The sequence below is a fragment of the Danio rerio genome, chromosome 9 (assembly GCF_049306965.1).
Source record: "Danio rerio strain Tuebingen ecotype United States chromosome 9, GRCz12tu, whole genome shotgun sequence".
Taxonomy (NCBI): Eukaryota; Metazoa; Chordata; class Actinopteri; order Cypriniformes; family Danionidae; genus Danio; species Danio rerio.
The window spans coordinates 38,115,234-38,130,989 of record NC_133184.1 but is presented as its reverse complement, the minus strand read 5'-3'; the positions used below and the strand labels follow the sequence as shown (position 1 = coordinate 38,130,989).

At 33.4% G+C, this 15,756-nt stretch overlaps 1 protein-coding gene across 4 annotated transcripts in view; it reads right to left on the bottom strand.

Annotated features, from left to right (window-relative positions):
• lrp1bb (low density lipoprotein receptor-related protein 1Bb) overlaps positions 1 to 15,756 on the bottom strand; it is a 667,407-nt gene that overhangs the window by 273,489 nt on the left and 378,162 nt on the right. For all 4 annotated transcript variants that reach the window (XM_073912904.1, XM_073912906.1, XM_073912905.1 and 1 more), the window contains 5 exons: positions 14,422 to 14,641; positions 11,412 to 11,601; positions 6,593 to 6,715; positions 4,448 to 4,588; positions 710 to 835 (listed from right to left, as the gene is read on the bottom strand). In XM_073912904.1, coding sequence (XP_073769005.1) covers positions 710 to 835; positions 4,448 to 4,588; positions 6,593 to 6,715; positions 11,412 to 11,601; positions 14,422 to 14,641 — 800 coding nt within the window. The remainder of the gene's footprint in view (positions 1 to 709; positions 836 to 4,447; positions 4,589 to 6,592; positions 6,716 to 11,411; positions 11,602 to 14,421; positions 14,642 to 15,756) is intronic.

Sequence of the window (15,756 nt, the reverse complement as noted above, 5' to 3'; positions counted from 1 at the left end):
ACAAAATCAAGGCAGGTAAAATGTCAGGACAGGGAGCTACTGATTAAAAGGGATGGCTGACATGAAACTGATGTTCCGAGTGTTGAGATCACGAAGCGTAAGTGTTTTACAACACCTGCACCGAAGCATGATCCAAAAAACCCAGAAAACGTGATTAGGGTGATTTGAAACACACAGGTCATGTGACTAAAGTTGTGACAATATGTCGTGACATTCATATCAGAATTTTACTCTTAATATACAATTTTTAATGTGAAATGATTGAATGGAAAGAAGGTATTCCTTGGACAATCCACCTAAACGTTAAAAATTCATACATTTAGCAAAGCAGCAAGCAGTTATACTTACTTTTATTGTTACATTTGCTTCTGCTATCCTCGAGTAGGGAATAACCAAATAAAATAAATAAACTAAATAAACTAAATAAATAAATAAATGAATAAATTGCTAACCATAATGCAATATCTTAAAATGGATGGATGGATGGACGGATGGATGGACGGACGGACGGACGGACGGACGGACGCACGGACGCACGCACGCACGCACGCACGCACGCACACACACACACACACACACACACACACACACATACATACATACATACAATTAGTCTAAATTAGTCATACAATTAATAAATTAGTGAGGGCCCAGCTTTTCTAATGCCATATACTAGTGTATGAATCTACATAAGGGCGTAGAGCAGTACCTGAACATGTTTTATTGGACTCATCTTCATTATCTCCACAGTCATCAGCTCCATCACAAAGCCATCTCTTGGGAATACAACGGTTACTGGGACACTTGAACTGGTCAATTGGACAACTGTGGTTAGCTGTAAAAAACAACAACACAAACATCACGTTCACTACAATATTTTCTTTCTGACAGGTCACATTAAAAACTGTAAACATTATTTATGAAGTTGTACTTTAACTTGTAAATGTTTGTAATAACGCTGTTTAAACATAAAATACAGGCATGATTTCATTAAATAAGCAATATTTGCAAAGATTTCTAGTGCAAACAAATCAGAACAACGAATAAAGTCTGGTTTAAAAGGCTGATATAGGTAATTACTTTTTTACACCACAATTAATTAAATACTGTAAACATAAAAAATATTCATTCTAAAACAATATTTAATTTTTTTATAATTTTTTTTTTACATAATTATGCACATTATGTAATGAAATAAGCCTATGTAAAACCTGTAAAGTGGCTATGCGAAAAATAAATAAACAAATAAATAAATAAATTAAATTAATTATTCAATTAATTCAATTAATTATTTAATTAATTATTTAATTAATTAATAAATAAAATTACATATTAAACTTACAGTCTTGTTGTCCATCCCAGTTGTAAGAGCAATAAATAATAACTACTAGTTGATCATTTGGTTTCAGAAGTGGGTTATACGAAAGGCAAAGGCCTCTAGATTATGCTTATTCTACCAAATTAAAATATGATCATGCCTTTATTTTTCATTTTCTAATTAGCACAGTAAGGTCTGACTTTACTTAAACAAAAGTCTTGATGCTTAACAAAAATATTGTACAAGTACAGTATAGAATATGAAGTCATGGTGCAGTGGAAAAATTATTAATATTGTGCATGACTCAAATGAGCTTGAAGGACTGCATTCATACATATTTACAATGACTCAAATAATGTATTAATAAACTCAGCCAGAATGGCAAAGAAAGCATTCTTGCAGGACTCCCAGAGTTCATCAAGATTCTTTGGATTCATCTTCAATGCTTCCTCCTTTATCTTACTCCAGACATGCTCAATAATGTTCATTGTCTGGTGACTGGGCTGGCCAATCCTGGAGCACATTGACATTCTTTGCTTTCAGGACCTTTGATGTGGAGGCTGAAGTATGAGAAGGAGTTCTATCCTGCTGAAGAATTTGCCCTCTCCTTTGGTTTGTAATGTAATGGGAAGCACAAATGTCTTGATACCTCAGGCTGTTGATGTTGGCATCCACTCTGCAGATCTCCATGTGGGTTCTAATACAATAGGTCTTCCAAAGTATTTGATGATTGGGATGGAGTTCAACAGATGATTCACTAGAAAAATCTACCTTCTGCCACTTTTCCAGATCATTAACTAAATGTTCTTATTTGTTGTTCCTACAACTGGGATCGACATACGGTAGTGTATATTGTTATTAAACCCTACAGACAATTGTGATCACAAAAAAGTTAAAAACAAATAACAATAATATTCAATAAAAAAAATACATTTAAAAAGTACCAAAAAAAAACTTAATGTTTTCTTTACATCAGACTGAAAAATACATTTTATTAAAAGCCCAATATATCAAAATTGACATGTGCATGAAAAAAACTGCAGAGTAAATATTGTATCTAAGAATGCAACACGCATTTGCAAGCTTGACATTTTTTTTGACATGTTTTGTTATGCTCCCGACAGCCTGCTCTACATATAAGTGAGTTCATATGCATAATACTCCAGTTTTGTTTTGACACAGCACTTTTCATTGTGTTATTCATCTATTCTCCTGAGCGAGCTTCACATTTATCTCCAAAATATGCGTTTGCCCTTAGGCGTCCGGGTTTATTTAAAGTAGCGCCTGTGTTTTCCTCTACTATTTGCTTTATATAATAATAGAAGCTGCTATTACTCATAACCCAGGATACTCGATGCATCCCCAACAGACGATGATGAGTAACACAAGAAACAGAAGAAAAAAACTGATTGGAGGCACTAAAGTTTCAAGCGCATTAAACTATAGGATGTCCCAGCGGAGCAGAAAATTGATTTTGCAATTCTGATTAATTCTGGCAGAACATCACGTTAAAGTATTTCTCATAGTGAAAAATGAGTCCGTTTTAACATGGTGCTTATCTTATTGATTCGCTTTTGAGCTGATTGTGCCGAGCATAGGGGAACATTCTGATACTGGCCTCCTTCCCATTTCATATTGCACTTCTTTTGTTTTTTTCCTAAGATGTCAATTGGAAACTTGTTAATTATCGACAAGTTATTTGCTAACTTTTATATTTATGTAGATGTTTTTTTTTTTTTTTTTTTTTTTTAATATGATGCTACCACGTTTATAATGTATTAATTTAGACATCTAGTTCACATCAGGTCATTTGGAGCATTGCAAACTGTAAAAGAAATTGAATAAAAAGTCTATATCTTGATCTATGTTAGACTTATATTTTCCCTTTTTTATTTAGGGCTTATTTGTGCAAAACAAAACAAAACAAAACAAAACAAAACAAAACAAAACAAAACAAGACAAAACAAAACAAAACAAAACAAAACAAAACAAAAATAAAAAAAGATAATTTAATAAAAGAAAAACTAAATGAAAATGAAACCATAAAGACCAAATAAAAAAAATAAAACAAAAACAGAAATGAAAATAAAAAATGAAAATAATATAAAAAATAAAATAAAATACAAAATTTAATGAAAATAAAACAAAATAAAAAATAACTTAAAATATAAAAGAAAAAAGAAATGAAAAAAATAATAAAATAAAATTAATTAAAATAAAAATTAAATTAAAATAAAGCAAAAATAAAAATAAAATAAAAATAAATTAAAATAAAGATAAAATAAAAATGAAATAAAAACATAAAATAAAATAAAATAAAAAACAGAAATTAAAATAAAATTAAAATAAATTTAAATATAAATTAAAATCAAATAAAATCAGAAATTAAAATAACAAACTGAAAATAAAATAAAATATAAAATAAAATAAGAAATGAAATGAAATGAAATAAAACTAAAATGAAATTAAATAAAATATAAAATATTTTAAAAATTAAGTTAAATGAAATTCAAATTAAATAGAAATATAAAATAAATTAAATGAAAATAAAATAAAAAGTTAAATGAAAAAAACATGAAAATAGAAATATAAAATAAAATAAAAGCATCCTTTATTTCGAATAAGAAATGTAAAAAAATATCCACACATACTGTGTATAAAACGTTATAGTTTAAATAGAAATGTGAATACACCAAGACATTACGATCTTAATAAAATAAATGCATAATAATAATAATAATAATAATAATAATAAATATAATGATAATAATAATAATAATATTGCCCTGATTTTTGCACGAGTGTTTGTTTGTTTGTTTGTTTTACAAAAAAAATTACAAATTCTTTTTTATATTTCTTATTCAAAAAAAGAATGAAACAAATGAATATTGTGCTACTGCTGCAGTGTTCATCGTGTTTCCAGGCCAATATAAAAAGGCTGACATCTCTAATACCTGAACAGAATGGAAATTCCGTATCGAGTTATACATCACAGCCATATATAACACTGTGAGCATGCTAGATGATACAGCTTGAGGCTACAGAGATTTCCCGGTTTGGTAAAGCAGACTCAACAGGGATTATATGTCCCTGTCAGCGAGAACAAGCAGAGGAAAACGAGGTACGTACAGCATATGTGAGGCTCCTCATCGCTGCCATCTAAACAGTCATCATCTCCATCACAAATCCAATTGACTCGGATGCAGCGCCCGTTCCTGCACTGAAACTCATCACTTCTGCACCGCTGGGGCTCTTCTTGACCTGCAGAGTCTTCAGAAGAAAAACACAACCAATACAACAACAACTCAACTGCAGGGGAAGAACTTCAGGGAGAACAAAGCCAGTCAGACTACAGATAAAGTAACATTGCTTTTGGAGTTATAATGCTTTTTCAGTGTGTTATAGCTTTATCTTTTATAGCAGAACGACAAATAAAAAAAAAACATGTTTAAAGCAGCTTAAATTTAATATCTTGTTATTCTGTTTGTTGATTAATGACTTTTATAGAAACGTTCAATTAAGCAATGAATTAGGCATTCAAACAACTGTTCAAAATGACAAATACAATAGAGCAGGGCTGTCCAAACTCGGTCGTGGAGGGCCGGTGTCCTGCAGGTTTTAGCTCCAACGTGCCTTAACACACCTGCAAAGACATTTCTAGAAAGCCTAGTAAGAGCTTGATTAGCCAGCCCAGGTGTATCTTATTGGGGTTGGAACTAAACTATTCAGGACACCGGCCCTCCCGGACCGAGTTTCGACATGCCTGCAATAGAGTCTATGCACACCCACTTTTAATTTCAGCCAGCCTCAGCACTTCTGGTGAACTGTCTTTCCGTCATAAAAATGCAACGTTTAAGGTTTGATTTCTTTAAAAATCTGTAATCTTCACTGCCAGATAGATTTACGATATAAAGTGGTTCTCAAGCTGTCTTTCCACTGCACACGACAGACCGAAAGTCATTCACTTTTATTGGAGAAACCCAGTGGAATCGGCCTGGATGTGATGTATTCCAGTGTTGTCCAAGCAGGTCCATGAGCGCAAGATGAGAAATAGTAGTTATTTTTGGAATCAGAAAAAAAGTTATGTTAAAAAAAACATTTCTATTCACAAATAAGTAATAAAAAATATTATTATATTTAATGTTGTCTCCACACTCCCTCCAAAATTTTAAGTAGTCCATGAGTTTCTAGTATTCATTCATTTAACCATGGTGAGTGCACAGAGAATAAAAAGCTCTTGCTTTTGCATTTCTTTCGTACACCGCCTCGAGAATCAGCTTCTCTCTAATGGTGCACCACAAAACTGAACTTTTTTCTGCTGTCGTGTCTGAATGTAGTGTGCAGTGGAAAGGCTGCTTCGGACCTGACAAAAAGCATTGCATTAAATTCCATTTCCCCCCGCCTTGTCTTTAAAATATAACAGTTTATTTTGCCCCAGTATTTTCAACAGAGTTTCTGCGCTCGCCTGCTGATCCTGATGATGCTGGCAGACACACCGCCTTCTGTAAACAATTGGCATTCTCTACAGTGTTTTTGTCCATTTGCTCATGTTTGCATGCCAAATGCATGACAAAACACATAATAAATAAAATAAGCAATTAATAGATAAATAAATACATAAATAAATAAATTAATTAATTAATACAAATATATTCCTTAAAGTAACATATTAAATTCATACTGACATATGAAAAATGCCTAATTATATAATTATTATTATTATTATTATTATTAATATTATTAATAATAATAATAATAATAATAATAATAATAATAATAATAATAATAATACAATTGATTTCAATAGTAATAGTAATTTACCTTATTCATCTTATTTATTTTTTTTATTAAAAAAAATAAATATCTGCAAATTTTTTAATTAAGAACAATAAAAAAATATTGTCTTGTTTTGAGAAATAATGTGCACGAATTGAGTAAATATTGTTTAAAACAAGCAAAATATTCTGACTGGGATAAAAAAAATAATGTTTTTCATTTAAAACAATATATATTTTTTTTACCCCACTGACAGATTATTAGCTTGTTTTTTATGAGGAAAATCAATAAATTTTTCCATATTCAGTCAATACAATAAGTTTTGCTTGTCTAGAAAATGCTTCTTGATTTAAGAATATTTAGATATTCAGACTGCAAACAAGACACAAAAATCTAAGTAAGAATAGCAGTGCTGTCCTCCATAGTCTTGCAATTCTTGTACTTATTTATTTATTTATTTATTTATTTATTTATTTTGTGAAGATATTAAAAGCCTACCAGAGCAGGTGAGATTATGCTTGTCCAGGTGCTGGTTGTCAGCACATGCGCAAACTCTGCCTCCTGGGACGGCCAAACACAGGGTACCACAACCACCATAATTCACCCGGCAGGGATTGTCACCTAAAAAACAAACATAAGCCTAAACAACGGATATCTACAAATCTTCCTTCCCACTGGCAGGATGGCTGTTTGTGTGTTCATCCCTTTATGGCTTTTAGCAACGTCTCTCCTTGAAACAGGGAACATAAAGTTCTTCTTCACTGCCCACTCAGAACCAATTTCCAGCTCTTCGGGGAAGCCGGTGCTACGCGAGGGCATTATTTTTAATCACACGTCAACTAAATTATGGCAAACAGTGGAGAAGAGAGCCATTTGACACTCTTTTCCTTTCGCAGACATAATTCGTTGTGTGGGCAATGACACCTATGAAGGGGGAGGAGAGGAGAAAAAACGCAGTTTTGTGAGGAAACTGTCACTTATTGAGTTGAGGCATGGGGACAATAATAAGGTTTCATTTAGAGAGGGGTTGAAAGGCATTGCCTGAACCAATGAGATAAAAACTGTTTTGTAATGGCCAATCTGCGGTACTCCAAAGAGCGGAAACACAATTAATCTTTCTCCTGACAACAGCTTTGAAGAAATGGTCTCTTCTGCTGGGAACATAGACTGTAGTCGGGATGATCATATTTTCACTGGAGAACTGGAAATATTTTCACCTTGAAATCAGAATCAGATATTATTTGGGGATGTGGAATTTTTAACCGATACCAATAATCGATATCCGTTAACACTTCAGATTTGGAGACAGGTAATATGTTAGCTACTAAATTTTGGAGACAGGAAATATGTTAGCTGATAAATATGACAAAAAAGGTCAACACAGTAAACAACTGATTTTATTTGAAAATCTTACCTTCTGAATTGATCTCTAAACATTATTAACGCAGATACTCATTTTAGAACACAAATCCATAAGAAGAACTTAAAATAATAATTTTTGATCGTATTGATGAAACAAACAGACTTGAAAACTGTAAAGGGTCTGTTTTTATTGGTATATAGTCATAAATACAACTATTCTTTTCTATTGCCAAGTTTCTTTAATATGAATTTAACTGCCTGACCTAAAAATAGCATAATTTAAGCAACAAAAGAGATGGATTACAAAACAGAAACTAAATCTTCTTTATGGGATCAGTTCGATCGCATTTCTAAGACTCTACAATACAGATTTAGGAAATTTTAATTACGACCTTCTCTTTTAGAATTTAAGCCTTTTTTTAAAAAAATGCAAGGATCCGCAGATAATTCTTAATTATTATTATTATTTGTTAAATTAGAGTCTTAATTATTATCTAAACAGGCCAATTTGCTTGTAAAAAATGATAAAAAGCATAAAAAATCAGGATTAGTGCACCTTTAGTAACGACAGTCTTCCACCCTCACCTCGTCATAAATCTCAATGTTAACACTGCAAGTTGGATGTCAAGATGAGAATATTTAAACCATGCAACAAGAGTGCTGGTCCCAACTGTTCTCCAAAAAGCGAGTCGCTCTGACAAGTGTCATACTGTCTGCTTCCCTAAAAACGCAGCGCCCTCAGGTAAGCTGGAGATGAAACATGTGTGAGTGGAGCACACGGCTGTGTTCGTGTGTGTTCGCTAGGGTCCCGCTGAGCAGCGTCCCTCCCTCCGTGTGTTATGACTGGCACTTATGAGGGAGGATGACAGTAATCATCCCTCCTTGCCTCAAACAGCCACACAGAGTTAAACATCCTAAACAGAGCTGCGTCCCTCACTTCAGCAGATTAAGCCCACCCTCTCCACAGTGCAGCTCCTGCTCGCTCCACACTAATCAGAGGGTAAAGAAAGAGAAATCTCAAATAGCTGTGCTGTGAGAACGTCTCAATTATTGTGAGTTTTCTGAAAGAATGCACTAGGCCATGTTGCATGTGGTTTGTGTGTGTGTGTGTGTTCAATTCATGCATATTATAATTAGATAAAAACAGATTATCGTGTGCCAATTTTTTTTTAAATAATTAAAACCCAGAAAGCTTAAAAATTTGTTTTTCAAATGGAATATTTAAGTCATAATTTTATCTTGATTTTATCAATTTAACAAAAATAAATAATAATAAAATAAATAAATAATAATAATAATAATAATAATAATTAATTTATTAATTTTAAAATGTATTAAAATATTTATTAATGATAGTTCAGCATTTTCTAGTGCATTATTAATTTCAAAAGTTGTGCTTTTTAACATTAGTTAATGTGTTTAATAAATAAATAAATAAATAAATAAATAAATAAATAAATAAATAAATAAATAAATAAATAAATAAATGAATAAATAAATAAATAAATAAATAAATACTGTAATAAAAGTATTTGGCATGTTTTACTAAAATACATTAACTAACATTAAGCCTCCTGCCGTGTTCACCTCCCGTCCCCTACTTTAGCGTTCCTGGTGAAAATTGACCGGTCTGTTTTAACTGCTGTTAAATTAGCACAAAAACTTTTTCAAAACCAAATTTTTATTCAACATTCGTTAGCTGTGAACAGTTTCTCAAAGTACTGTTTAACATGAATTTATTAAATTAGAAATAAAATATAAGTAAGTGAGTTGAGGTGGTCTACAGTATATGGGGATGTTTACTGTCTGATAAATCAATATAGTCTTGATACCCATTCATTTCCTATGGCGGTCACTTTTGTACACCACATGTGTAACAAGGTTGACTAAAATGATCAAAATTCAAAAGAAAGAGGCAATCATCACTTTTATATGTTCAAATGCATAGTGTGGAGGATATTATAAAAGTTTTATAAGTTGTAAATCGAGTTTGCATGTTCTCCCTGCGTTCGCGTGGGTTTCCTCCAGGTGCTCCGGTTTCCCCCAGAGTCCAAAGACATGGGGTACAGGTGAATTGGGTAAGCTAAACTGTCCGTAGTGTATGTGTGTGAAAGAGTGTGTATGAATGTTTCCCAGAGATGGGTTGCAGCTGGAAGGACATCCACTGTGTAAAACATATGCTGAATAAGTTGGCGGTTCATTCCACTGTGGCGACCAAAGATTAATAAAGGGACTAAGCCGAAAAGAAAATGAATGAATGAATGAATGAGTTGTAAATCGGTCAGATTAGACCCAAACACGACAGAAAGGTTAACTAATGTAACATTATTGTAAAGTGTTAGAATTTAAGGTACTATTTTGTATTTTTGTCCATTTAATTTTCAATCTAAATAGAGGTTTTGGTTCTCCATAAATGTTTCTGTTAAAGCCCTGATTTCCAGGTTTTGCTCTGTTTATTTCAGTGTTGTCCTCATGTTTTTCTTGCCATTCTCCTTAAAATGACCTTTTCTTGTGTTTTCTAAGTGACCCTGATTAGTTGGCTTGGTTGCTTATTATCTCCATCCCCTTGTTTCCTGCTCAGTATCCTATTGTCTGCATCACTATATATACTCTTTTGTCTTAGCTTCTTATTCTTTGCTTTTGCCTTCCCTTTGTTTTGTTTCTGTTTCTGAACTGCTTAAATTAAATCCCTGTTATGCTGCATTTGCATCCTCCACCTCTTTTATACTCTACGCTAGACAGTGACAGTTTCTTCTTCTTATCAACAATGTTTTTAATTAAACATTTTGGTCACACTTTATACAAAGTGGCCTTAACTCGCTGATCTCAACCACAAACACTGCATGTTTTGGATGCCTTTTTTGTCCGTCAGACCCATTACAGGTCTTTCAGTCTCTGTTAATGAGCTGATGATCTGAATCAGGTATATTGGGCAAACCTTATTTTGATGGTCCGTTTGTTGAAGTTACATCGCAACTACATGTCAACTAATTATAATTTAATTGTAAGTAGACTGTTAGGTTGTGGTCAGGGTTGGGGTTCGGGTTAGTGTTAGTGTAAGTTGACATGTACTTGCAAAGTTTCTTATAGTCAGTTAAATGTCTGTTGAAGGAGATGTATCAGCAGATATTAAGCAAACAGTCTACTAATACTCAACTCGACCATCAACATGAAGTGTTATAGGTATATTTGGTTAGGGTTACATGGAAAATGTGCAGACCTGGTGGTCGTCCAGGAACATAGTTGAGAAACACTGCCTTAACTAATATGTATTTACACTGTAGTTAAATATTTGTTACAATGTACTTACAGTGTAAATACAAGTTTTTACATTGTACCTATGATTGAATAAATACCTGCATGTAATTACATCATTAATTTCTGTAATTACATATTTAATTACAATGCTGACCATCCATTAAACCTTAACCCATCATTCAACTCACCCATACCACCAAACCTGTCCCTAAACAACCCTTAATCAAACCAGAAGTGTTCTGCAATACATTACGAACACGGTAAGTAGATTGTATTTATTTTTTGATGCAAGTAAACAGTAGTAAAGGCAAATTAATATAAAGTAAGACCAACTTTTTTTATTAATCTTACCAAGACCAAACTTTTAAAGTAGGTTTGCATTAAAAAAAGGTTTACGATGGTAAAATAACAATACATTTTCCAAAATTATCAAATTCACTTCAAAACAAAGCAATCATCCTGAATCAGCAGTACAAAATGCAAACCTTTAAAAAGTATGTACCTACTCTTCTCAAAAGCTAAATTCACTAAATCCATCTTCCTGGCATTGCAAATCAAGTTCCTCTGTGATGTGGCCAGTTTAATTTACATTCCAACGTAACATTAAGGATTAAAAGGGGAAAAGAAAATTCCAAGCATGACTCATTAAACTATCATTCTGCAAATTCTTTTCATTCATAGGTTAAAGTGGCCTTACCCAGCTGGCTTTGTGCATCATAAACTCGGAGCCCAAACAGAGGAGGCCGTTCGCTTCTCAGCAGACTGACTTCAGCAGAGAGCAGATCCAGCTGGAAGATGGAGGCGTTCATGTACTCCGTCCAGAAGATGGAATTCTGGTACTGCGCAATCCCAAACGGGTGATTGAGTTCCCTGCCACTGTACACAACCTACAGTCAACAGCACAAAAAACACATTACTATGCACTGTTGAGACTGTGGGAGAGGATAAACATTTTATCCTCTCCTCAAAGTCAAACAGCAATGGGATGAAGAGTTTAAAAAGTCATCTCAGCAATGTTCCAAAGCTTTAAATATATGCCGGAAAACACTGAAAATGTACTCTCGTTTTGCACGACTTAAATTTTTCCAATATCAAATCATCCAAGCTATGCAGTCAACATACAGTATGCAGCGCTATATGTTTATTCTGTCAAAGTGTGTCTCGTTAATAGAGCCATTCAGTCATGACGTCAATTTCTAGGCCTATCCAGAAGTCTAATTTGCCATGAGTTCCCTTAGGAATTTCTAATGGGATTTTATAATAATGGCTTTCGATCTCAGTAAAGTAAAAGTCTGTGGTGAACATTACTTGAAAAGACATTCTTATTCTTTGTAACAGCAAACTTTGCATACACTATCGGAAAGATACAAAAGCTGTCACTGGAGTGGGAAGTTTACAATAAGTACATGTTTTAACATAATGGCTCCACGCTTGTATTTAAAAGGTACATATTAGAGCATAAAGTAGTACCTATAAGGCACAAAAGTACTGCTTAAAAGGATAGTTCACCCGAAAAAAACACTATTTACTCAGTGGTTTCAAACATTTATGATTTCCCTTTTTCTGTTAAGCACTAAAAAAAAGATATTTTGAAGAAAGCTGAAAACCTGTAACCATTGACTTCCATGATAGGAAAGCCAAATACTATTAAAGTCAATGGTTACAGGTTTCAAGCTTTCTTCAAAATATCTTCTTTTAAGTTTAACAAAGTAAAGGGTGAGTAAATAATGATAGAATTTTCATTTTTGGTTGTACTGTCCCTTTAAATGGCAGCCATTGTAGCTTTTAAGAAGATATTTTTTAAAAAGCTGAAAACCTGTAACCATTGACTTCCATGACAGAAAACCAAATACGATGGAAGTCAATGGTTACAGGTTTTTAGCTTTCTTCAAAATATCATCTTTTTTGCTTAACAAAGTAAAAAATGAGTAAATAATGACAACATTTTCATTCTTTTGGAGTAAACTTTCGCTTTAAATAGCAGCATTTGTAGCGTTAAGAAGATATTTTGAAGCAAACTGAAAACCTTTAAATGTTGACTTCCATGGTGAAAAAACCCAAATATAATGAAAGTCAATGATTACAGGTTTCCAGCTTTTTTCAATATATCTTATTTTGTGTTCAACAAAGTTACGGGTGAGTAAATAACCACAATTTGTTTTTTTTTTTTCATTTTTGGGTGAACTACCCCCTTTAAATGGCAGCATTTGTATTTTGAAGAAGATTTTTCGAAGAAAACTGAAAACCTGTAACCATTGACTCCCATGATAGGAAAACCAAATACTATGGAAGTCAATGATTACAGGTTTCCAGTTTTCTTCAAAATATCTTCTTTTGTGGTGTGCAAAGTAAAAGGTGCGTAAATAATTACATAATTTTCATTTTTTCGGGTGAACTATCCTTTTAAATGGCAGGATTTGTAGCTTTAAAGTGAAGTCAGATCTCAAAAAATGTCTCTGCTTAGAAAATATGCTTGATTTGTAGCATTAGAAGTATTAGCAATTCCAAAGGTTTTATTAGCAACATATTAGACACAACATTCACACTCAAGGCACGTGTCTGATGATCTAGAACAAATTCAGGAAGGTTAGCCTCATAATAGTTGAGCAAACTCAAGTTGTTTGTGGTTTGAATGAAAATCGAACATTATATATGTTTGCACATATGGCGTCAGCTGTGTCCTTTTTCTGCTGTTCAAAAAAACTCTTCTGTGGCCTCATGGTGTCCATCAGACGCACACTTCAGAATTTCAAAGCAAGTAACTCATCATCCAAGTACTTTTCGCATGTTCTATGACTATTGGCAATTGAGACATACAGTGGAGATCTAAACTAGAGAAAAGTTTTCTAAATTTAGAGGTCACTGCTTAATACTATTTGAAGTTTTCTTAACACTAGCAACTGAGGCAAAGGCAGTAAAAGCCCAGACAGCAGCTAAATGTCTCAGTAGTTTTTCAGCAACCCTCTGCCATTTGTCAGTGTAAATTAATATCAGGTGATTCAGTCCAACATCTAAATTACCAGGATGAGGAATATGAAACCAGAGTGGACATTTAAGCAACACAATGATCCAAAACACAGCCAAGGAAATTCTCAAATGCTTTCAGAAAAGGAAAATCAAGCTGTGGAATGGCCCAGCCAATCACCTGACTTAAATCCAATGTAAAATACAAATTAACATATTGCTGTTCATGTTCTGAGTACAAAAAAGTCAAATTAGACACTTGAAAAGGAATAATTTTCACAATTAGAGAACACTGTTAGAGATTTGTGGTCATTTGGCACCTGGTTTTAAATTACCTAATTATACGGGGGAAAAAAACAAACAAAAAAAACATTTTACTGGCACACTGACTTTACAGTTGTCAATGACTTTGACAAGCCTTAACTAGATTTAAGTTTCCCAAAAATACTTGTTGTCCTAAGAAGACAAATGCACAAGATGACAGAATAATGTGAAGAATTTCAAATAAAAAACACTGCAGCTAAAATTGCTGGCCAATTCAGTACTGCACGGTGAAATGTTCTCAGCATTCCGTGTCTCGACTTTTGGTCTAAAATCAAATTCTGCAATGACCAAACCTTTAAAAATGCATTATAAATCAACATTTTATTTTTGTTTAGAAATCTCTAAACAAGTCTGGAAATGCTAACCGAGAATCCCTTAGGCTAAGAGAGAGCATTAAACATTAAAACAATTCTACTTACCATTCTGCCAGTGCCATTGAGGTAAATCTTTTCAATGTGATCATAATAGGCATCACACCAGTACATGGTACTGGTGCCATGATCCAGAGTGAGTCCATTAGGCCAGAGCATGTTTGATGTGACAAATATTTTCCTATTAGATCCATCCATCCAGGCTTTCTCTATTCTCCCAATGCTGTCGTTCACTTCATCCTCTTCCCAATCAGTCCAGTACATCCAACTGTAAACACAACCATAACTCAGTCAGTGTAGCCTTTGAAAACAGCGCTCGTTTTTACTTTTGAAGCAGCCAGGAATATCAATCAAAACTCAACTGGCTGGGAGAGACTGTTTACAGTTAAAGCAGACTCAAACAATTTGCCTTCAGGTCTTAAAAATGCACACTGGATGTAGCAAACAGCATATGCTTATAGTCTCCCTTCAATTACTGTATGTTTTATGGAATATTGCAGTGGTCATATTGCATTATAAATTATTTATCCATTCACATATTAATGCTGTTAGCAATAACCTTTAATCAAAATATATATCTACAAGGTAAAAATGAAGTGAGTAAAATCATTGCCTTAGATGTGACAAGTTTAAGAAAAAAAAAAAAAAAACTTTGTGCTTTAAGTGCCCAAAAGACCTATATAAATGCAATGAATTGCAATACAGTTACATGTATAATAGGCAGAAAACCATAAAATGTGTAATGAGGTATGATGGCTGTGTTTGTGTTAATTGGTGATTTTTAATATATAATAATTTCAATTTATATATTTATGCAGCGGAGTTGGCAATCCAAATGCAGCGTCTTTAATTGCAAGAGTAGTCAGTCAGAAGGTGGTCAATCTCAGGAGAAAATATGGATCATACAGGGCAATTCAAAAGAGTAGTCGAGTCACATGCAAAGAGATCAGTCCAGGTGACTAGCAGCAAAAATCAATAAACAAAGCGATGGTCTGGAAACATGCCATGGAACGGAACAAACAAGACAAGGAAATGCTTCCTAATGCTACAGTTAACTAAGAGTAAGCAATGTGAATGAGAAACAGAAGTGTATATATAGTCCATGTAATGAGTGTAAACAAGCTACAGCTGTGTCTGTGTGCGAGTGTCCGGATGATTGTCAGCTGTTGCAGGAGTTGATGGGTGCAAAGAGTTCTAGGAGTTGTAGTTCTGCAGAAATACCAGAATAAATTACCAGCATGGATAACAAGGCTGGCGATTATGACAATATTATATATTTGTTGTATATTTTATATATTGTATATATTACATTATAGAGAGACGGACGGACAGACAGACAGACAGACAGACAGACAGACAGACAGACAGACAGACAGACAGACA